The 23,559-nt window shown below is 47.7% G+C and overlaps 1 protein-coding gene across 4 annotated transcripts; it reads right to left on the bottom strand.

Moving 5' to 3' along the window:
* Positions 1 to 9,886: 9,886 nt before the first annotated feature.
* On the bottom strand, positions 9,887 to 23,207 carry FUS (FUS RNA binding protein). Of its 4 annotated transcripts, none has more exons than XM_054454347.2 (15): positions 21,263 to 23,207; positions 19,061 to 19,085; positions 18,819 to 18,970; positions 17,489 to 17,633; positions 17,092 to 17,279; positions 16,320 to 16,563; positions 14,668 to 14,702; positions 13,138 to 13,170; positions 12,270 to 12,373; positions 11,705 to 11,834; positions 11,355 to 11,456; positions 11,098 to 11,221; positions 10,655 to 10,755; positions 10,387 to 10,534; positions 9,887 to 10,095 (listed from the first exon to the last, which is right to left on the bottom strand). In XM_054454347.2, the coding sequence occupies exons 1-15, from the start codon at positions 21,273 to 21,275 to the stop codon at positions 10,056 to 10,058; spliced, it is 1,584 nt and encodes a 527-aa protein (XP_054310322.1). In that variant the 5' UTR covers positions 21,276 to 23,207; the 3' UTR covers positions 9,887 to 10,055. The 4 variants fall into 4 exon arrangements, with proteins under 4 accessions (XP_054310322.1, XP_054310324.1, XP_054310323.1 ...); XM_054454349.2 differs by having other exon boundaries at positions 17,098 to 17,279; XM_054454348.2 differs by having other exon boundaries at positions 17,489 to 17,630.
* Between the last annotated feature and the right edge of the window lie 352 nt (positions 23,208 to 23,559).

Below are 23,559 nucleotides of genomic sequence, written 5' to 3'. Positions count from 1 at the left end.
TTTTTAGTAGAGACAAGGTTTCACCATGTCAGCCAGGCTGGTCTGGAACTTCTGACCTCAAGTGGTCCACCCGCCTCCGCCTCCCAAAGTGCTGGGGTGCTGGAATTACAGGCGTGAGCCAATGCGCCCGGCCACTTTTTTTTTTTTTTTTTTTTGAGACGGAGGCTTACTCTGTCACCCAGGCTGGAGTGCAGTAGCACGATTTCAGCTCACCGCAACCTCTGCCTCCCAGGTTCAAGCAATTCTTGTGGCTCAGCCAGTCAAGTAACTGGGATTACAGGTGCTTGCCACCCCACCCGGTTAATTTTCGCATTTTTAGTAGAAACGGGATTTTGCCACGTTGCCCAGGCTGGTCTCAAACGCCTGACCTCAAGTGATCCATCCACCTCAGCCGCCCAAAGTGCTGGGATTACAGGTATGAGCCACCGCGCCTGCCTTCTTGATGCAATTTTTGCCTACAAAGGGAAATATGAGTATCTCTCTCCAGGAAACTTGAGGTCTTTCCAGAGGCTGTTTGGGAAAGCAGGAATCTAGGGCTACTTCCTGAGTACACTTCACAAGCAATCCTTTCTGGCCTTGAAGAGGGAGGATTTGCAAAGCAATGGGCAGATACCAAGGAGGCCCTGAATCCTATCCTTAGGAATCACCAAATAACCACTTTCCAACCTCACTGCTCCACCAGGCTTATCTCTAATTACATCTTATCTGCAACACGCCTCCTACCTTGTCCTCCCTGCCTCTAGCTCCAAGAGCCTGAGAAATCCAAACTGATCTTGGGAACAGACTCTCACTTTTTTTGGGACACGATCTCATCTGTTGCTCTGGCTGGTGTGCAGTGGTGTGATCATGGTTCACTGCAGCCTCAAACCCCTGGGCTCAAGCAATCCTCCAGCCTCAGCCTCCTGAATAGCTGGGACTACAGGTGCATACCACCACGCCCACCCAGCTGACTGTCATTCTTAACAGGACACCTAAACTCTCCTCCTAACCTGGCACTTAAGCCCATGCAACCTCTCCTCTCCTCACATACCCACGATCCCACCACTATCTGCTCATACCCGGTGCCCTTGCACATGCTGACCCCTTTATCTCTGGACACTTTGACATCTTCTACCTGCCCCAGACTGCCCATACGCATGCGTTCCTCTGGGTTTCAGAGGCTCTTCCCAGTGTCTCTGTGGCAATGCAAACCATGTGCTGGTCTACCTTCACAGAAGACTCTACCACTCCCCTGCTTAAATGGAGACATCTTTTCAACCTCTGTACAAGTGCCTTGCATGTAGAAAGTCATCAATATATGGCAGTTACTGTGTATCTCTAGTATCTAACATGATTTTTTTAAACTTCACAGGAACCTAATCATTCTCCTGACATGGGGCCATAGGTAACACATCCTTGCATGACAAACATCCTTAGAGTCGCTACAAAAACCAGTGCAGGCCTGAGGGAAGGAAGTGGTTCCAAGAAAGTTTCCCTAAGATAAAACATTTCTTGGGGCTTCGTTTTTCCTTTCGGCTGCGGGAGAAAGAGTCCTACCAGAAGTCACCTCAGATTTTAGGCATAGCATAGTGGTTAACGACAGAAGTTCTACAGCTAAAAAATAGAGGTTCAAGTCCCTGCCCCATCTCTCACTAGCTGTGTCAGCATCCCCTCTAAAGTGGGAGTGACAGGAATCAGCTCATCCCCTAACAGCAACTGGCTCATGGCAAGTACACCTCAGAGTTAGCAATCACCTCCACTAGGACGATTCTGCTCCTAGCCCCTCAATGGCTTAGAACTGTATCTGGGCAACTGTGCTATCCCAAGAACAATCTAGAGTGCCCCTCTGGCAGCACCCCCAGACTCGTTCTGTCACTCCCAGTCCTAGTAGTGGCTCCATGGATGTGGAAGGCCCAGCCCCAGTCCAGATGGCCCCAGACAACTCCAGCATCTTGGGACACACCCCAGATAAGCTGAAGGGCAGCCACTGCAAGCGGCAACATTCCTGCCAAGCCCCAGAACTGGATTTCAGAGACATTCAACAAAGTGAAGGAACAACTCAAAATCACCTTCCCCTAACACCTGAAGGGCTCTCCCATGCTTCTCTGAGGCTCTGCAGGAACCAAATCCCATCCCTGTGCTGCAGACTCCCTCCACGATGGTCCAGATCTCCCCACACCAGCAAAAATCCCACAGAGGATAGCATCCTCTTTTTTGCTCAAACCTATTTAAGCTTCACAAGACTTAAAAAAAAAAAAAAAAAAAAAAAAAACAGAACAGAAGCCAGTGTTGGCTGGGCCTCTGCTAATTACCAAAACCCACACGCAGGGCCCCGTCTTCCTTTTCCTTAGCTCCTAGCCAGCATTTTATACAGAAATATAATCCTAGCACTTAGGGACGCCGAGCAGAGAGGACTGCTTAATTAAGCTCAAGAGTTTAAGACCAGCCTGAACAACACAGTGAGACCTCATCTCCACAAAATAATTTTCAAAATTAGCTGGACATGGTGGCTCATGCCTGTAGTCCAAGCCACCGTGGCTGAGGTGGCAGAATTACTTGAGCCCAGGAGTTGGAGGTTGCAGTGAGCTGTGATCATGCTACTGCACTCCAGCTTGGGCCACAGAGCAAGACCCTGTCTCAAAAAAATAAAGCATGGAGGTGGGAGAGGGAGAAAGATGAAAGTTTTATACAAAGTTCCCCTTCAGAAATAATTTGACTCTGCCAAACTCTAGAACGTTACTCTAAGAGAAGTGTTGAACCAACAGCATCATTATCACCAGAAAGCCTGTCAGAAATGCTTTCTTTGAGGGGAGGGCAGGGGGACAGTCTTGTTCTGTTTCCCAGGCCAGCAGGCTGGAGTGCAGTGGTGGGAACACAGCTCACTGCAGCCTCAACCTCTCCAGCGGGGACCACAGGTACATGCCACCACTTTTTTTTTTGAGATGGAGTCTCATTCTTTCGCCCAGGCTTGAGTGCAGTGGCATGATCTCAGCTCACTGCAACCTCCACCTCCCAGATTCAAGCGATTCCACTGCCTCAGCCTCCCAAGTAGCTGGAATTACAGGTGCATGCCACCACACCTGCCTAAATTTTGTACTTCTAGTAGACGTGGGGTTTCACCATGTTGGCCAAGCTGCCCACCTTGGCCTCCCAAAGTGCTGGGATTACAGGTGTGAGTCACCGTGCCCAATTTTTTAAAATTCTGGTAGAGACAAAATGTTGCTGCTACCCAGGCTAGTCTCAACTCCTGGGCTCAAGTGATCCTCCCACCTCGGCCTCCCAAAGGGCTGAGATTACAGGAATGAGCCACCGCACCTGGCCTGAAATGCACATCTTGGGCCCCAACTGGACCTACTGAGCTAGAATCCATATGTTGACAAATTATAAAGTTCAATTTATAAATTAAGCACAGATTATACTGTACTGAAACTGTATAAGGTGAAACCACAGGTAAGGGAGGATTCCTCTGTGTATGTGTACATGTATTTTATTATTTTTTTAATCTGTGTGTGTATGTATATATAAAATCCCCCCCAAGTTATAGAGGATGTGGTTCTAGCCATCTCAGACTGACAGGTTTGCGCACCCCTGCCCACAAGAGTAGGGATTTGCCTTGTTTCCTCCTCAAGGGCACAATAAACAGGATGGGTCAACTTTCCCTCAAACTCTGGAAAATCAAAACCAAAAAACAAGCACAAGCCTAGGTCTCCTTTTATTTATTTACTTATTTTTTTGAGAGTCTCACACTGTCGCCCAGGCCAGGGGGCAATGGCACGATCTTGGCTCACTGCAACCTCCACCTCCCGGTTTCAAGCCTCAGCCTCTCGAGTAGCTGGGATTACAGGTGCCTGCCATCAAGCTTGGCTAATTTTTTTGTGTTTTTAGTAGAGACGGGGTTCACTATGTTGGCCAGGCTGGTCTCAAACTCCTGACCTCGTGATCTGCCTACTTCAGCCTCCCAAAGTGTTGAGATTACAGGCACGAGCCATCGCACCTGGCTGCCAGGTCCCCATTCTTAAGAACACTGCACTCAATAGTGACAAAGAATCTGTGTGATTGTGCAACACTGCCACCCCTCGGCGTGATGAGCACAGGCAGGATGTCACCTGGGAAACTCGGTTCCTGCCCACTTCATCCGGCCCTCGACTGCCCTTGCTTGGACCCTGCTCGCTGAAACGCTTTGTCGTTGGCTCCAGGGTCCAGCACCAGCACTCTCACAGGGACAGCACATCCACCATCTTCAACCCAACCACCCAAGCTTTCCTCTGCCTCTTGCCCCTAACACAGGTGTTTTCCAGTTAAGAGTCTCTACTGCCCCAATATTTAGGGCTAAAGCCACAATCCAAGGAGCTGACAGCATTAACCACCAACAGAAAGCAGTATTTCTTCCAGCTCCAAACTCCTGCTCATAAACTACATTCTTTCTCCAAGTCTGTTCCTGCCTCAAACATACTGGGAATTTTACACTCAATGGTCTCCAAAAGCTCTTAGAATACCTTGAGATTGAGGATCTAATACTTTTGTTTTTTGAGACGGAGTCTCACTCCGTTGCCCAGGCTGGAGTGCAGCGGCGCGATCTCGGCTCACGGCAACCTCCGGCCTCCTGGGTTCAAGCGATTCTCCTGCCTCAACCTCCCGAGCAGCTGGGACTGCAGGCACCTGCCACCACGCCCAGCTAATTTTTGTATTTTTAGTAGAGTCGGAGTTTCACCATGGCTGGTCTCAAAAAACTCCTGGCCTCAGATGAGGATCCAATATTTCTACAACAAAAAATCCAGTCAGATGTGCTGGCACAACCCACTTGACAATACTTTCTCAGCTTTTATACGCCAGCGCCATTGAAGATTATATTTGCATAAGAAGGTGAACACAATTGTAGAAATATTCTTCTAAGTCAAATTATTTTAAAATAGCCAGGTGCAGTAGAGCACACCTGTAGTCCCAGTCATTCAGAAGCCTCAGGTGGAAGGATCGCTGGGGACCACTGAGACCAGCAAAAGTGAGACCCCATGTCTTTAAAATTTCAAAATAAAGATGAAGAAAAAGAGGGTTTGTCAGAACTGAGGATCCAAAGGTAAAAATGGAGTCTGAGACTACTGGGGAGGAATGACTGCAGATAGGACCCCACATTACATACTAAGTTTAGCCTCTCTTGCAGGCTAGGATAGGAAGTGAGACCTAGTTACAGACTCCATGGTGGATGGTTAAAAAGGATAAGAAATGTCACCTCACACCTGTTAGAATGGCTGTATCAAAAACATGAAAGATAACCAGCAAAGATGTGGAGGAAGGGAACCCCTGTACACTGCTGGTGGAAATGTGGACTAATACAGCCATTATGGAAAATAGCAGGAAGCCTCCTCAAATAGCTAACGGAAGTACCCTATGACCTAGCAATATCACTTCTGGGTGTACAGTGAAGGGAACTGAAATCTCCATCAGCTGGGCACGGTGGCTCACGCCTGTAATCCCAACAGTTTGGAGGTGGAGGCAGGCAGATCACCTGAGGTCAGGAGTTTGAGACCAGCCTGGTCAACATGGAGAAACCCCATCTCTACTAAAAATACAAGAGTTAGCTGGGAATGGTGGTGCACACCTGTAATCCCAGCCACTTGGGAGGCTGAGGCAGGAGAATCGCTTGAACCTGGGAGGCAGAGGTTGCAGTGAGCCAAGATCCTACCACTCACTCCAGCCTGGGTGGCAGAGCAAAACTCTTGTCTCCAAAAAAAAAAAAAAAAAAAAAGAAATCTGTACATCAGAGATGTCTGCACCCCCATCCAATGCAGCGTTATTCACACTAGCCAAGATATGCATGCAACCCAAGTGCCCAATTAACAGATGGATTTTTAAATGTGCTATGTAGACACAACAGAATGCTATTCAGCTTTTTAAAAGGAAAACTGTTATTTGTAACAACATGGGTGAATCAATGAATCTAGAAGACATTATACTAAATTAAATAAGCCACAGAAAGACTGCATGACCTCATACATGGAATCTAGAAAGTCAAACTCGGAAACTGAAAGTGGAATGGGGGTTACCAGAGGCTTGGAGGTATGGGTAAGCAGGGAGACAAAGGGTACAACACTTCAGATGCAAGAAATGAGTTCTGGTAAGCCACTGCACAGCATGGTGACTATAGTTCATAAAAATGCGAGACACAGTGGCATGCATCCACAGTCCCAGCTGAGAGGCTGAGGGCAAGAAGATCACTTAAGCCCAGGAGTTCAAGTCCAGCCTGAGCAACACAGGGAGACCCGTCTCAACCCATTTATGCCTAGTGCTCCATTACAGGTGTGACCCACCACGCTCGGCCAGAATACACTATTCTTACTGAATGATTGAAGTCTGTCTTCAATTATTTTTTGTTTTTATTTTTGGTCTGATTATTCACAAAAAATTTGCAACCTCCAGCATAAAAGGACTGAAATAACATAAATTTCAAAATTTGCTAAGAGTGGCTTTGTATGTTCTCATTCATGCTGATATGAAGTGACAGATATATTAATTAGCCTGATTTGATTTCACAATGTGTACATATACAGAAATAGGACATTGTACCCCATAAATATATACAAGTCAATTAAAAATAAAATCTTCATAGCCAGACACAGTATCTCACACCTGTGTGAGGCCAAAGTGGGACAATCACTTGAACCCAGAGCAGTTTTGAGACCAGCCTGAGCAACATGGCAAGACCCTATCTCCACAGAAAATACAAAAAAAATTAGCCAGTCATGGTGGCAGGTGCCTGTAGTCCTATCCCAGCTACTCCAGAGGCTGAGGTGGGCAGATCGCTTGCGGGTGGGAGGCAAAGGTTGCAGATGGTCGAAATCACACCACTGCAATCCAGCCTAGGTGACAGAGTGAGACCCTGTCTCAAAAAAAAAAAAAAAAAAAAAAATTTATTTAAAAAGGATGAGACTGGAAGTAGGAAGACATGCCTAAAGGTAGATCAGTGAGTCAAGTCTCAAATGGGCTGGACCCTAGACCTTAACTCCTGGTCAATCTACCCACCACTGACGCAACTGCAGCCCTACATCCAAGTACTGAAACCCAGGAAGGCCCGGCACGAGATGGGGAAAAAAGCTGAAAGGGCTAACTGAAGGCTACATCAAGGAAGGGACAAACAGACCTACAGCACAGCTCTCCCAACCGTCCTCACTTCCTACTTAGCCTGTCCCAATTCCAACTCACAAAAATGGGACACCTAACGCTTCAAGACAGACTTCAATCATTCAGTAAGAATAGAGTATTCTGGCCAAGCACAGTGGGGTCACACCTGTGATCCCAGCACTTTGGGAGGCTGAGGCAGGCAGGTCACTTGAGCCCAGTTCAAGACCAGCCTGGGCAACCCGGTGAAACCCTGTCTCTTAAAAAAAAAAAAAGTAATAATAAAAAAAAAATTACCCAGGTGTGGTAATGAGGAAGCACCTGTAGTCCCAGCTACCTGGGAGGCTGAGGTGGGAGGTTGGCTTGAGAGGCACCAATGTTCTCTCTGCTGCTAGGTGTCTCTATCCATTCTCCTGGAAAATCCCCCCAAACTGGACCTACCCACTAAACAGTCACCTGGGACCCTATTTCCTTTTAAGGCCAAGGCCAATCACATATGCCATTTGAAGGACACAGGAACTTGACACTAATGGTCCCAGTAATCAGATCTTACAAGGAGCTTCGACCTCCTCCACTCCTAGCAGGAGGGCATCAGGAGACCACAACCAAAGCAAGATTAGAATCCTGCTAGGCAAAGCACCAACAGTGAACTACTCAGAAATATCTTATCAGGCCATTTCAACGTAACATTTAACAAAGAAAAACCAGCAGCAGCAGGGACAGGGAGAGAACTGCCACATCCTCTACATGTACTAAGTCAAAGCAATGCCTGGGAAGGCCCACTTGACGATCCTTTGTTTTTAATATGCCAGGCCACTCTCTGCCTACTGTTGCTTAGAGAGCACCCCAATGCTGACAGGGAAGGCAAACCTGCTATTCCTAAGTCATGGTTTCTTGGGAGGCCGAGGTGTGTGCATCACCTGAGGTCGGGAGTTCGAGACCAGCCTGACCAACATGGAGAAACCCCGTCTCTACTAAAAATACAAATAAATTAGCTGGGCATAGTGGCGCATGCCTGTAATCCCAGCTATCGCTTGAAACCAGGAGGCGGCGGTTGTGGTAAGCCAAAAACGTGCCATTGCACTCTAGCCTGGGCAACAAGAGCAAAACTCCTATCTCAAAAAATAGTCATAGTTTCTGTGCCTCAAATCACCCAAGATTCAAGGATGCAGCAACTCTTCAGTAGAGAACATACTTGTGGAACACTTGAAAATTTGAGAGGATGGCCCGATGCAGCGGCTCATGCCTGTAATTCCAGCACTTTGGGAGGCCAAGGCGGGTGGATCACCCGAGGTCAGGAGTTAGAGACCAGCCTGGCCAACACAGTGAAACCACACCTCCACTAAAAATGCAAAAATTAGGTGGGCATGGTGGCCCACGCCTGTATTCCCAGCTACTCAGAAGGCTGAGGCAGGAGAATCGCTTGAACTCAGGAGGCGGAGGCTACAGTGAGCCGAGATCACACCACTGCACTCCAGCCTGGGTGACAGAGCAAGACTCTGTCTCTAAAAATAAAAAATAAAAATTTGAAAGGAAAACACTTCCCAATTAGGGGTCCCCAGCACATTTGTAAGCTATGCTTGTGATGGCAGCTGTCTTACAAACCAAGTTTAAAAACCCCGTAACTAAAACCTTTTTGCTCTTGGGTTAATTTTACGCTCTGTGTAACTAAAATAAAAAGCATGCTAAATAACTGGTTGGCAGGTATGCGCAACTTTACAACCACATGGTAAGAGGCTGAGGAACACTGCTCTAAGGTTTTAACTCATTGGCTGCAACCCCTTCCCCCTCCTACCACTCATCATTCCCTTAGGAGGGCCTTCCACCCTCCAATCAAAAAGGGATCAAGCCTAAAATCTCAAAATGTCAATGACCTCAAGCCCTCTCTAAGTACAGGCAGGATGTGAAAGTGACCCAGCCAGACCAGTCTCCTTATAGCAGGTATCTACCCAAGCCCTGTTCACCAGAGCAGCTAGGGAGTCACTCGACTCCTTTAAATACAAGCAACTACCTCTACCTTCCTTTCCCAGAAAACCTTCCCCCTTTTCACCATCTCCATTTCCCAAGTCTCTTCTCATTGTAGCATCCTCTTAAGACCTAAGTAAACCAGGCTGGGATAGGAATTTGGCCCCTTCAGGACCTCCTGCATGATGGTTTCAGAATCAGAATGCCATAAAATGGAAATAGAGTCAAGAAATCTTGAGTAGGACTCACTTCCGGCTTTCCCATTTTCTGATTCTGAGAACCATATAACTTATGTACTTCCTTCTCAGCCGTCAACTGCCTGGTCTCCCAGGGTTGAGGATTAGATCCTGACTCCACTCCACAAACCCCTGCAGCACTCAGTTACTCTCCTTCCTGTGAAAGACCCAGAGTGGCTAAGCGCTCTCCACCATGGTCAGATCTGAATACTGCCCCATTTAAATGTAGTTTGTTTGAGCCTCACCATTAAAAGGGCCAAAAGATCCAGGAGTTCTTAAAAAGGGATAAATTGCTGCAAATAAACTAAGACCAGTATGCAAATAAATGTGGTAAAGGAAAAATTCCCCATAGCTGGGCAAATTTAGGCCAACACTCATGATATCTCATGTTCTTCATTTCTCATTTAAACATCCAACTTTGCCCATGACAGAAAAGTTTAATCTCTGCTCTCAAGGATATCATTTGGCCTTCTCCCCTGGAACACTGTATTCCAGTTCCTGCTGGGCAGGGTTATCCGAACAGGAAAACTCTCCACCTTACTGATCGGGACATCAATCTTCCAGGAAAGTGAAAAGGGGGAAGAGGAACAAAATTTAACTAAAATGGTCATTTTTAATGGGAACCAGAGGTATAGTTACAATTACATAGTCCCGACACAAAAAAAACCCTTGGGTGATCAGGAATTGGAAGGTTACAAAATAACGAGAGTAACACTGGGTACAGGACAAAAAGCTGTTCCAGAACCTGGGGAGCCAGGCTAATTAATACGGCCTCTCCCTGCGATCCTGTCTGTGCTCACCCCTGCAAAAAAAAAGAAAAAAAAAATTAAGTATCCATTATATTTGAGTTACCAGCCTCTCCAAGCCTAGATATCCTATCTGCCCCTCCTACCTAACCCAGCGAGTATCTTATCTCAAGTGGGTCTACAGATTCACTCCCCCTGAGTTAATTTTCCTTCCCTCTCCACTACTGGTTACAACCTCAGGTCTTTCCATCTAGCCCTCAAAATGAAACCACTTTCTCAACAAAACCCTGTTATCCTATGGCCTCTGTTCAACTGCTCTACTTTTTTATTCTGATTTAAAGTCTTACCTGGAATCCATCTTGCCAGGGCCAAAGCCACCTCTGTCCCCACCACCCCGGCCCCCTCGGAAGCCTCCACGGTCCCCGCCGCGGCCCCGGTAGCCGCCTCGATCATAGCCTCCTCTGCCACCACGACGATCATCCCCGTAGTTACCCCCTAGGACAAAAGAAACAAGATCTATCATATTCCCATTCCCCTATCTTCCCCAAGCCTCCCCGCTGAAAAATTAAGGATTCTTTGGTCCCAGCTCCCAAGCACCAGGTCTGCCTTTCTTACCCATGTGAGAGCCACCTGGTCCTCCTCCTGGGCCATCTGGTTTAGGGGCCTTACACTGGTTGCATTCATTCCTCCAAGAGAAGTTCATATTCTCACAGGTGCTAAGGAGAAGGAAGACAATTAGTCTGGAGCAATGGGGAACAGGCAAGACCTAGAACTAGGAAGAAACTACTGTGACTTTAGAGATACACTGAGGAAAGTGAGGCTTCAGAAAGCCAAAATGGCTTGCTTCTCAGAGTCAGGAACAAAAATCATTATTACTGAACCCAATCCATTACCTTTCCCATTACATCAACCTTACCTAGGTAAGCTTTTGGCTAAATCTGACCCCAACAGTGTGGCCCTGACATTTACTTCTTTGGAAAACATGCACATACCTCATTACCATAATATCAAAGGCACGCATGCAAGAGAACTAAGAAAAAAATTAAAGTTTCACTCACGGATTAGGACACTTCCAGTCACCAGCTCGCTGCTGTCCTCCACCGCCACCACCTCCACTGGGAAATCCTCCCCGGCCACCAGCACCACTGCCACCACCTCCATAGCCTCCACGGCCCATGGGTCCTAATGCAGATAGAACAAGTATGGGTCTGCTCCCCCTCCAAGTTTGGTAAATCTAACCCATTCCACGCAAGCCTTTACCAGCTTCTGCACTCTCCCCATCACCCCTCTGCACCACCAGCAGGTAGCTCCTCACCTCCTCGCCCTCGGCCTCCACGACCATTGCCACCACCCCGATTAAAGTCTGCCCGGCGAGTAGCAAATGAGACCTTGATAGGATTTCCGGAGAATTCTTTACCTAGAGAAATAAAAAATTATCAAGAAACTTTAAATGCAAGATACATTAATCCAAAAATACAAGAGAAGCGTGCCTTTCTCAAACGGTTTATAATCTGCTGACACATAATAAGCAAAAATGAGACTACCTGAAACCGCAGCTAAAGTAAGTGTTGGAAGACTCAAAACAACCCTCAAACTATGGCTTGTTTCATAAGGCTTGCTGCCCTATATCCCCAGCCCCACCTCTGCCAGCCTTCTCATACATACCATCAAACCAGTCAATAGCTGCTTTAGCAGAAGGTGGGTCATCAAAAGAGACCGTTGCCTCTCCCTTCAGCTTGCCAGTTTCCCTGTCTGTGTACAAATTAATCATGGGCTGTCCCGTTTTCTTGTTTGTCTGAAGAAAGCAAAATGAGGTAACATCAATTTTAAAGGCTACAGTACTTCCTTTCCATCTTCTTCCTCTAGAACATGAGGTTTACCATTCCCAAACTTCAGCTCCCCTCTTCCCAGTTACTTCTTCCTACTTCACATGTAAACCTCCATTAAAGAAAACTGTCTCTCACTCCAATATTGAAAGATAAAACTGAAAGTTACTATAGAGTACAAATCTGAGAGTTTAGGGCACTCTTATCAGTTAAACTTTTTGTGTTAAGATAGAATTTCTTTTAGAAAACAGTAACTAAAGCTCTTTCCTCAACAAATTAAGCTGGCAATAACCATTAAGACTTGTTTTTACTGCTGGCAACCATTAAAGACTGGCTTTTACTGATGTGTGAAATCCACAAGCCTGCAACACTGACAGAAGGCATCCACCCCCCTCCACAAGTACCTTAATAATACCAATCTGCTTGAAGTAATCAGCCACAGACTCAATTGTAACATTCTCACCCAGGCCTTGCACAAAGATGGTGTTGTTGTCTGAATTATCCTGTTCTGCTTGTTGAACACAGAAAATGCAAATGTGAAAAGGTAAAATAAAAGACACAGGAAAAAACCTAAAGCACCTAGTATCCATCAAGCAACTGGTATCATTTGGTTTATGGAAGACAACTGAAAAGAAATCCACATCCCTTTTGAGTCCCTATATGCCAGCCATGCTGATAAATTTCAGATTTAGTTTGACAATTATCCTTTGAAACATGTTAACACACAGTATACAGTATGGAAACCAGGGCTCAGGAGTGAAATGCCCAAGACCACACAGAAAAGTCCATCAGTATTTACCAATTTTCAGTTGAAGGTCCCTGAATTAAATAAGAAACCCATTTTACATTCAAATCTGGTACACAAACATCAATACAATCTAAACAAGAGTTCAATGCTTTACTTCATGTGGTCAGGTCTTTCATTCACTAGTTTTCTTCACCAACTTGGACATGATCCACATTTTGAAAAAACCACTGCTGTAAACCATCTGAGTGTGGTCCAGATGCATCAGCATCACTGGGGACTTGTTAGAAAGGTAGATTTTCAGGGTCATCTCAGACCTAAATCACTGGGGGTGGAACCCACAAGCCAGGTATTTCTGAGAAATACTTCATAATGAATACTTCTCACTGCTAACTAAGGATACACCTAACTCCCTTCCTTCTCTACCCCCCTTTTTTTCAGTTTCCTTTTTATAATAGTTTCAAAGAACATCCAGGCAGTCTTGATACCACTTTAGCCACTCTTCATGCCACTACCTGTGAACTCACCGGAGTCATGACGTGATCCTTGGTCCCGAGGGCCTTAAGTGACATGGAAAAAAAAGAACAAAAACAAAAACAAAAACAAGGAAAAGAGGAGCCATTAGTCAACAGGAAAAAACGGACAAGGAAAAAAATTAACACCAAATCCAAACTTGTATAATATCATGTAAGTGCTCACAGCCTCACTCCAAACCCTTTCCTGGGTCACCTGCCCAGAGGAGAAAATCCTAGGCAGGCCCCTTAAGATCTGTAACTTGAGTCTCCACAGAGACAACTCCACACTTCAGAAAATGCTGCCTCCCCCAGCTCAGGCTGGGAAATGTCCTCAGCACAGATGGCAGGGGAAACGGAGACCCATTAAAGTGAACAAACCAACTCAGCTTGGCCCGGTTCTCTCACCCGAGAGAAGACAGATGGGCTCGCCACCAGCCATGCGATGTGCATCCATCCAGTTTCTCCCAACTTTACCACCAGACACTTATCCCTTGTGGAACAATTTTTAATTTCATCTTTAGAAACCATCCTTAAAACCGTGTTATGTTTCCCCGAAACCACATGAAAATAAAAACCATACATAATAGCTATTGTGTTTTTTAAGCATGTCCCAGGGAACAGACCAGAAATCTTATTTCCGTAATGCAGCCTCTATTTTGTTTTTCCAGAGACCATCTTTGACCAATGTTTATCTGAATTCGCTATATATAAATATTGTACCCACACGCAATGACACCTAAGTCATGAACCCACGCCTTTGGCTTTAAATGTTGAAACAAATCAAGAAACCTTTTGTTAGTTAACCAAACCAGAAAAGTTCCAGCTTACTGGGAGACTTCTCAAATTTGTCATTTTTCCATGAATTCAGTTTGTGCTGTTTAAGACCTTCCTGGTCCATAAATTCAGTTTGTGCTGTTTAAGACCTGGTTATTTCCCATGAGCCACACATGCTTCCAATCTTTCTTGAAGTAGTGCACATGTTCCTTCCCAGAGCTAGTTTCTATTTGCCCATCTCAGTTAAGTCCATATACATAAAATTGCATTCATTGACACCATTCTGTACTTTATAAATGTATACCAACTTCACCATCCTCAGGGCAATGTTACATCCCTCTTCCAGAATTAAAACATTTGGAATTGTCTCCCACACACACACACACACACAAGCCTTGGACACAATGATCAAAAGGATCCTAAAGCCAAGATGGCACCACGTGTTCCAGCACGCACTCTCCAGTTTCTCATGATGATGGTCACTAAGTGCCAGGTGTGGCAACAGCCCTGTCCAAGGCCTACTAGACCCCTCTTAATAACCTGGGGCAAACCCATTTGGTAAAAGACAACTATTAAGTCTTACCCCTGCCTGCTCCAGGTTAGCACACACCAGGCAACAGGTGGCATTCTACCCTACCCCTTTCTGGAGGTGGTTCTGGACACCTCAAAACCTTTGACATTTAAATTAACACGCTAAGACATCTGCAAATGAACAATCAGACAAAGCATTGCTGGGAGTTGGGAATTTTGGAAACTCTGTTCACTTACCACCAAATTTATTGAAGCCACCACGGTCACTTCCGCTGGAGAAGACAAGTTAGAAGAAAGGACATGAAGCTTCCAACGGCTACAAAAGGGTGTTTTTTGATTTTGTTTAACATTCCCCAAACATGGGTAGGTGATTTTGGAAAAAGATACAAGTGGCTACTAAAATACATCCCTTCCTGACCACCCCTTGTCTGACCTTTGAGCATGTCACACACACGTGTGCAATTTCTCAGACACAGTTTATAAAGATTTTGCTTTAAAAGGTTATGTATCTATTTCCTCTGGAAAAAAAATGACCCATTTTCCTTGGTCGTTCTTCCGATGGAGCAGATGTTTTTTTTTCCTCTTGTCGCAAGTGGTTGACAACCAAGTAGTTGGTTTAAAAACCCTACCCCAATTTACCCAGAAGACATTTCACACCAGGCTGGGGTAGCCTTGAACACATTTTTGTGGTTTTTGCTTTGAAAGCAGCAAGCAGACCCAACCCCATTCCATAAAAAGTCAAAACCAAAGGCAACTTCCCCTTAAAGCAAGACAAACTTAGCTAAGCTCTGTCCTAACTACTGAGCTGTTTTTGATCTCCCCCAACCCCCGGGGTCACCCCTTCTACACTGCGAGAAGAGCGGAGTATTTTGCAATGTCACCTTTCATACCTGTGGCACATAAAATGCAGAGCAAGTTAACAGTCACATAACAGTTGTTTTTCTTTTTAAAGTTTTGCATTAAACACACGCACACATTTCCTCATTTTTGTTTTCCTCATTTTCGTACGTTTTTGAGATTGCCCCCACCCACCTCTGCATACTTACCATATCCAAACTCGGTTTAAAAATCTACTTTTTCCAAAAACAGTAACACTGACATTCCTCCCCTTTTTCAAGGGAGACAGAGTAGGGTCCTTCAAATCTTATTTACCAACAGATTTGACAACTGTTTTAACATCAAATCTAAGGTTTTACTTCAAATCAACTTCAGCAGGAAGGAAAGAAGGTCCAGTTGGACAAGCTGATGAATTTTAAGTAACCAGGGGAAGGCAGACAGTGGAACAAATGGGTGGGAGACCACTGTCAAGCATATTTTTGCCCAAAAGGTCTGCACACTTCAGTCAGCTGGCCCCATAAACCAAGTCACACACAAAATCAATGTCGGTCAAATTAGTGCAAATCAAGCTCGTGGATTCAAATGACTATAGAAAACGGGAAGAGTAGCCAATTCCTGGAAGCTGAAGTCAGGTTAACCATTACCAACTCCCTAGAGGACACATGGGACTACACATACCAAGTTTCCCTACTATTTCCCAGGAGTGGGATCATCGGTTTCCCTTGCAGAGAAAGAAGTCTTCACTTCCATGTTTCTTGCCTAGGATATCAATGACTCCAATCCATACGTATCTATGTATGGTTTCTTTTTTTTTGGAAACAAGTATCATTACTCAAAATCTCTATTCAGTGGTATGGATGGGAGTTCAGGCTCCCAAGTTCTCACAAAAATAAAATGGGGATGTAAAAAGAAAGTCACTGCCCCCAAATCAAAGCCCTCACAGATGCCTAAACAAGAATACTAAACCATGCACTAGGGACTGGCTTCAGGGAGATTCATGCAATCCTCCACACTCCCCACCAAAGATACTCCCTGGCTCATGAAACACCTACCCCATGCCACCTCTGCCTCCACGGCCACCTCCACGACCTCTGGGTTCATAGCCACCACTGCTGCGGTTGTAACCACCACCACCGCCGCCGCCGCCGCCACCACTGCCACCCCTGCCACGGCCTCCACGGTCCTGCTGTCCGTAGCCACCGCCGCCACCTCCACCACTCTGGTCTTGATTGCCATAACCACCACCACTGCTGCCGCCACCACCACTCATGGAGGATTGATCTTGGCCATAGTTACCTGTGAAAAAAGAAAAAACGGTTTAAAAAAAAAAAAAGATTGTAAAGTAGCACTAAAAGGTTTGACAAGTGCCAGGCAATAAAGGACAAAAGAAATTAAAAAGACAGCTAGGAAACAAGACAGGAACCCTCTTTTAGGCTAAAACAGGAGAATACAAATCCTTATAGAAAATGGGCTGCAGACACCGGGCACGGTGGCTCACGCCTGTAATGTAATCCCAGCACTTTGGGAGGCCGAAGCGGGCGGATCACGAGGTCAGGAGATCGAAACCATCCTGGCCAACACAGTGAAACCCCGTCTCTACTAAAAATACAAAAAATTAACCGGGCGCGGTGGCGGGCGCCTGTAGTCCCAGCTACTCGGGAGGCTGAGGCAGGAGAATGGCGCGAACCCGGGAGGCAGAGCTTGCAGTGAGCCGAGACTGTGCCACTGCACTACAGCCTGGGCGACAGAGAGTGAGTGAGACTCCGTCTCAAAAAAAAAAAAAAAAAAGAAAATGGGCGGCAGACAAAGCTGAGGACATCTCACCTCCACCTCCACCTCCACCACCACTGCTGCTGCTGTTGTTGTACTGGTTCTGCTGTCCATAGCCCTGAGGGGGATTATAGCTTTGCTGCTGTCCATAGCTTTGCTGCTGTCCACCATAGCTAGGCTGCTGGCCGTAGCCCCCACTCTGGGGCTGCCCATAGCTGCTGGTCTGAGAACTGCTACCGTAACTAAAGAAAACAAACAAAAAACACAATCACAATTCCAGCATAGCCCCCAGTTTCCTTTCACTTTTAGTGGATTCCATTCTCTGTACCCAACACAAGCTCCCCTACCCCAATTACACTTCTGAACTGCTGCTCCTACTGCTGGTCCCTTTATCATTCCTCATCAACTCACCCCTCTTTTCAAGCCTTCCCCGACATCAACACCACCGTACCTTCCCGAGGTGCTGCTGGGAGCTGGCTGCTGGCCATAGCCAGGGTAGGAGGACTGCTGCCCGTAAGACGATTGGGAGCTCTGGCTACTGCCATAGCCGCCAGTCGAGCCATATCCCTGGGGAGCTGACTGAGTTCCATAGCCTGCTACCAGGAAAGAAAAAGGGAGTCACAAAAGCCATCAAGAAAGAGAAAATGTAAGGAATGGGTTAAAGAAAACATATACGACCTAATACCTATACTCATAAAGTCAGCCTCTCAGAAGCTGTTAGTAACGTTGCAACTCACAGGCAAAGATAGTTACCCTCCTTTCAAAGCCTAAAGTTAATGCTCCAACTTCTACCAACTCCTTAGTACAGTTCCAATTTCACCCTGCCAATCCCAACACCATCTCCACCACCACCCTCTAAACCCAGGCCCAAGGATCCTTGTTAACAGCACTGTAATATGCAGCTGTGCGTGCAGTATCTACAGGACAACCACCTTTCTTAGTTACACTTCAGGACCTTGGGGCAAATCCCACCTCCTTATGTATCACATGATTTCACACATTTTCAAACAAAACCATTTTCTCCATTTCAGAATTGGCCTAAAACCGCTTCTTTAGAAAATATGCTCTTTCATGCTGACGGAAAATAAGACGAGTCAAAAAAATTAAAAGCCAAAGAAAATAAATGGAAACAGAATCACAAACCAATAAACATTTTTGTTTTGTTTTTGGTTTTGTTTTTGAGATGGGGCCTCAACACACTGCCCAGGCTGGAATGCAGTGGCTGTTCACAGGCACCATCATAGCTCACTGCAGCACCAAACTCCTGAATTCAAGGGATCCTCCCGCCTCAGCCTCCTCAGTAGCTGGGACTACAGGTGTGCCACAATGCCCTGTAAAGGACTCAGACCCCAAAGAGTTTTAAGAATTATACACTGTTTCAGGGAAAAAAAATATGAAACAGTTTCAACATTTCAGTGCTGCTCAGGTTTAAGAAAAGCAACATTCAGGGCACTGTGGCTCACGCCTGTAATCCCAGCACTTTGGGAGTCCAAGGCAGGCAGGAGGTCAGGAGTTCCAGACCAGCCTGTCCAACACGGTGAAACCCCATCTCTACTAAAAACACAAAAATTAGCCGGGCGTGGTAGCAGGTGCCTGTAATCCCAGCTACTCAGGAGGCTGAGGCAGGAGAATCGTGTGAACCCGGTAGGCTGATGTTGCAGTGAGCTGAGATAGCACCCTTGCACTCCAGCCTGAGCAACAGGACCATACTCGTCTCCAAAAAAAAAGAAAAGCAATATTCAGAAAGAGTAGGAAGAGGTGACCCGCTGACAGAGACTCACTGTTCTGGCTCTGGCCGTAAGAAGAATAGCTGCTCTGGCCATAGCCTGAAGTGTCCGTGGACTGGCTATAAGTGCTGTAACTCTGCTGTCCGTAGGGCTGACTGCTCTGCTGGGAATAGCCCTGCCCGGGCTGGGTGGGGTAGGCCCCATAACTAGATAAAAGGAAAACCAGCTTGATCAGAAAACATGGCTTGACCACCCTTGCCCTCTACAAACTCTGGAAGCCCAAAAATAGCACTCACCTTTGGGTTGCTTGTTGGGTATAATCTGCAAAAGAAAAATACAATCACATTATCTTCAGCCACCACTCTGAAAGAGTTGAATTAAAGCTAAATTCCTTAACTCAAGCACTGATGAATAATAGGACCACGTAGTCCAGGCACGATGGCTCATGCCTGTAATCCCAGCACTTTGGGAGGCCGAGGTGGGTGGATCACTTGAGGTCAGGAATTCGAGACTGGCCTGACCAACATGGTGAAGCCCCATCTCTAATAAAAACACAAAAAATTAGCCGGGCATGGTGGCGCACGCCTGTAATCCCAGCTACTCGGGAGGCTGAAGCAGGAGAATCGCTTGAACCCGGCAGGCAGAGGTTGCAGTGAGCCGAGATCGCGCCATTGCACTCCAGCCTGGCAACAGAGCGAGACTCCATCTCAAAAAAATAAAAATAAAAATAGAACTATGTTGCATCAAAGGGCATAAAATTCCTCCATGAGACACTGGTTGAGAAGAGGAACAAACTGGCGTATCAGCCAAGTGTTCTTACAATAAAGAAAAAGTGAAGAAAATGTAAGTTTCTACAGAGTCCCAGAAGCCTTAACCATTGGAAATACCAAGGTCTTGGTGGACATCCACAATTTTCTGCAAGCCCAATTCATGTCAGTGATTGCTCTAAAACATCGCGCATTCGTTTCATCCACTCTATGAGAAAGCCATTATCTCCAGGAGTCAAAAGAGACTAACTCGCCCAATGTCGCAGAGCTACCAAATGGCACAGGTTTGAATTCGAACAGTATTCAGATTGTGGCCTCTGCTCTCTCAGCCCAGACCCACAGAATAATTAAGTCTCAAAAAAAAAGCCATTCTTCACTCTCTGACCAATCCCGGAGATGAAGTGGGCTTTTTAGTGCAAAGCCAGAGAATCAAAAGAGCCCTTGGACCCCAAATGACAGAGATCATCCAACTGCTCGCCTTAGGAGGCGAAAGTCAACAGGTACTCGAGTCCCCAGCCCTGGGGCTCCAGATGGTTCCGTTTTCTCACCTACCCTGCCTTCCCCCAGCGAACCAAAAGCAACAAAAGCGCTTTTGAAACGCCCCACTTAAGATACACGGACAAGATCAACTCATCCTCCCAGCACAGGAAACGCGGCGCTTCCCCCGCAGGAAAAGGGAAAGGACCAGGAGAGTGTGGCCTCGGGCGGCCGTCCTTCTCCGTCCCTATCTCAGAAAAAAGAAATTTAGACCAGGCGTGGTTGGCTCACGCCTGTAATCCCGACACTTTGGGAGGCCGAGGAGGGTGGATCACCTGAGGTCAGCAGTTCGAGACCAGCCTGCCCAACATGGTGAAACCCCGCCTCCACTAAGAAACACAAAAATTAGCCGGGCTGTGGTGGCGGGCGCCTATAATCCCAACTACTCAGGAGGCTGAGGCAGGAGAATCACTTGAACCCAGGAGGCGAACGTTGCAGTGAGCTGAGATCGCACCACCGCACTCCAGCCTGGGCGACAGAGGAAGACCCTGTGTCCAAAACAAAATCAATTTACGCGGGAAAAACTCTCGGGCCCTGTCCCCAAGTCCGTTGGTCGAACCCTGACCACCGCCGCCAAACCGTTAAGCGGGAGCGCGGCCCCGATCCCGAGCCTCCGCCCCCAGCCGCGTGGCAACCCAGGCGGGAACGGAGCGGTCCCGCCCATTCGCGAACGACCACTGAGGGACAAGGCTCACACCGGACGCGCGCCGCCGAGTCTTCCGTGAAGGGTCTCGCGACAAAAAGCTGAACCAACACGAGGCGGGGAAGGGGTACCCGCGCCGCGAGGGGGGAGGGGCCCGCAGAGCGCGTGCGCGCCGCGAGTGCCCGGATGCAGCACTGCGACAAAGCGGGCCCGGGCGCGGGGCCCGGAGTTGGGGGAGGCGAGGCCACGGAGAATGGGCGTTTTCCACCCTCACCTGACGCTTCAAACCCCTAAGAAGCGTCCCTCCAAACGCCCACCCCAAGCAAACGGACTGCGAAGAGAAGACTTCCCGCCCCGCGCGCGAGGGCCAGAGGAGCGAAACAAAATGGCGACACCAGCCTCCTCCAGTTACCCCTCTCCACGGCTTCCCGCCACCGGGGCGCCAAAGAATCCCATACGGGATCGCCGCCCCGGTCCCACTGAAAATGAAAAGCCCAGCTGGGAGGCCTCGGCCCGGTGCGCCGCCGCCGTCGCCTCGCGCCCTTACCTACCGTTTGAGGCCATGTCCGCGCACGCGCGCACAGGCAAGCAAGCAACGAGGTTCCAACACCGCTGAGCACCGACGCCTGGAGGACTGAGCAGCCCCGCCTCCTGCGTCGAAGCTTAAGTACGCACCGCTGCCTACGCACCGCGCAGGCGCGCACCGAACGCGGAAGAGCAGGGGGAGGCAGGAGCGCACTCCGCCCCCTTCGTAGGGCAGGTAGAGGGTCCGAGCAGGCAGAAGGGAAACGAGTTAACTAGAATCATGCGAATACTATACATAATCATATTTTTTGAGGAAGAACCCCTCTCTCATCGGCAGGACTAGCCCACGATCTAACTCCACCCCCATGAAGGCAGTGGTACGGCCTGAGTGCCCGCTGGGGGCGGGGCGGGGGAGGGGTCCGGGCGGCTGGGGACGAAACTGGAGTCACAGCCGGGAGTAGCGGGGTGGAACCGAGATTCCTGTGGCCGGGTCCCTTCGCTGGGCCCCGCTTTCACCCAGGATGGCGAGCTCCTGCCCTCCGCCCTCTTGCCGCTGTATGGGGCGCCTCGTCCCCGCGGCTCCAGCCTCCCTCGTCGGCAGCACACTGGCCCTCCCTCTCCTGCGCCCTGGGGTTGATTTCGTCGTCTTTCGGGGTTGCCTTGCCTTTCGTCCTTTCTGGGGTTCGGGGATTATGACGTTTGACCTGAAAGACAGCAGGGATTTCGGCCGGGACCCCTGGGCCCCGGGCTCGTCCAGCACTGGGCTCTCACCTGGACCCTCACGACTTTGCCCCTGGGGAGCCAGGGGGCGGAACAGCCTAGGCCATCCTTGGGACCAGAGAGGGTTGACCTCAGATGTAAGGTCCCCAGCCTTTTCTCAGGGACCTCCTTTTTATTTTTCTGAAGCCCTACCAGGGCGATCCCAAAAATAAAACGTGTACAAGGCTTAAGTGGTTTCAAAATGCACAGATAATTTCCTTCTCGCCAGTCTTACGAAGGAAGTAAAGATATCTCCGTTTTCTAGATAAGGAAAGTGAGACTCAGAGACCCAAGTAATTGTGCCTGATTACAGGGCAGCTAAGAGGAGTCGTGATTCGAATCCAGGTCTTGTAACTGCAAAACACTCCTCTTTTTGGTGGCATGAATGCTAGAGTGTTTGGTCGCCTTTTCACTTCCTGTGAGAGCAAAAGCAAAAAGAAACATTCAAATTAACTTGCAACTTGCACTTTCATCAGCCTTGCCTGGAGAAGGCAATTTGAAACTACTGAATAAAACAAGACAAAAGACATTAATTCCTGATACATAGGCATGCAGGTTTTCCTTCCCAACTTAACCTTTCAGCGGGATTTAAGAAGGTCCTTTGAAGGTTGGACACGTCTTTCTAGAGAAACAATGAGGGCTATGCCCTGGGCCCGCCCACAAATTAAGCCCCACTAAGCCCTTGACTTCAGCCCTAAAGTCCCCGAATATGCCAATATCCACCCCGCCGCCGTTGGAAGGAGAGTTCAACTCTCCAGTGACAGCAAAAGAAAAGAAGTTCACCCTTATTCATGCATTAAGTCACAAATATTTATTTAGCACCTAATGTTCCAGGCACTGTTCTGGGCACTGGGTATGCATTCGTGTACAAAGCAGATGAAGCTAACATTGAATAATAAAGCCGACTGGGCGCGGTGGCTCACGCCTGTAATCCCAGCACTTTGGGAGGCCGAGGCGGGTGGATCACGAGGTCAGGAGTTCGAGACCAGCCTGGCCAGCATGGTGAAACCCCCGTCTCTACTAAAAATACAAAAATTAGCCAGGCGTGGTCCGCGCACCTGTAATCCCAGCTACTCAGGAGGCTGAGATGGGAGAATCGCTTGAACCCAGGAGGCAGAAGTTGCCGTGAGCCAAGACGTGCCACTGCACTCCAGCCTGGGCGACAGAGCAAGACTGTCTCAAAACAAATAATACTAATAAAGCTGACATTTAATAATGACGTACATTGTGCTCATCTATAATATGTAATAGCTAACACTTTAACCAGACTTACTGTCAGGCACTGTTCTGACTACTGAGTAAACTCTTGATTTTATTTTTCACAACAAAAGGCTGATGTGAGGATGACATTTTATCTTTTTTTTGGGGGGGGACACTCTCTCACTCTGTCACCCAGGCTGGAGTGCAGGGGCGCCATCTCGGCTCACTGTAACATCTGCCTCCCACGTTCAAGCAATTCTACCACCTCAGCCTCCCAAGTAGCTGGGAGTACAGGTGTGCGCCACCACACCCAGCTAATGTTTGTATTCTTAGTAGAGACAGGGTTTCACCACGTTGGGCAGGC

Source organism: Pongo pygmaeus, chromosome 18, assembly GCF_028885625.2.
Source record: "Pongo pygmaeus isolate AG05252 chromosome 18, NHGRI_mPonPyg2-v2.0_pri, whole genome shotgun sequence".
NCBI lineage: Eukaryota > Metazoa > Chordata > Mammalia > Primates > Hominidae > Pongo > Pongo pygmaeus.
This window is presented reverse-complemented; position numbering and strand designations above follow the sequence as displayed.

Bases quoted from the DNA above. Each gene is read 5' to 3' on its own strand.
- FUS (XM_054454347.2), bottom strand. The intron at 17,634-18,818 runs GTGAGTCTCTGT...CTTTCCTGGTAG, and splicing joins TTACGGCCAGAGCCAGAACA to CAGGCTATGGAACTCAGTCA. The intron at 11,457-11,704 runs GTATGTATGAGA...TTATTTCTCTAG, and splicing joins AGCTATTGACTGGTTTGATG to GTAAAGAATTCTCCGGAAAT.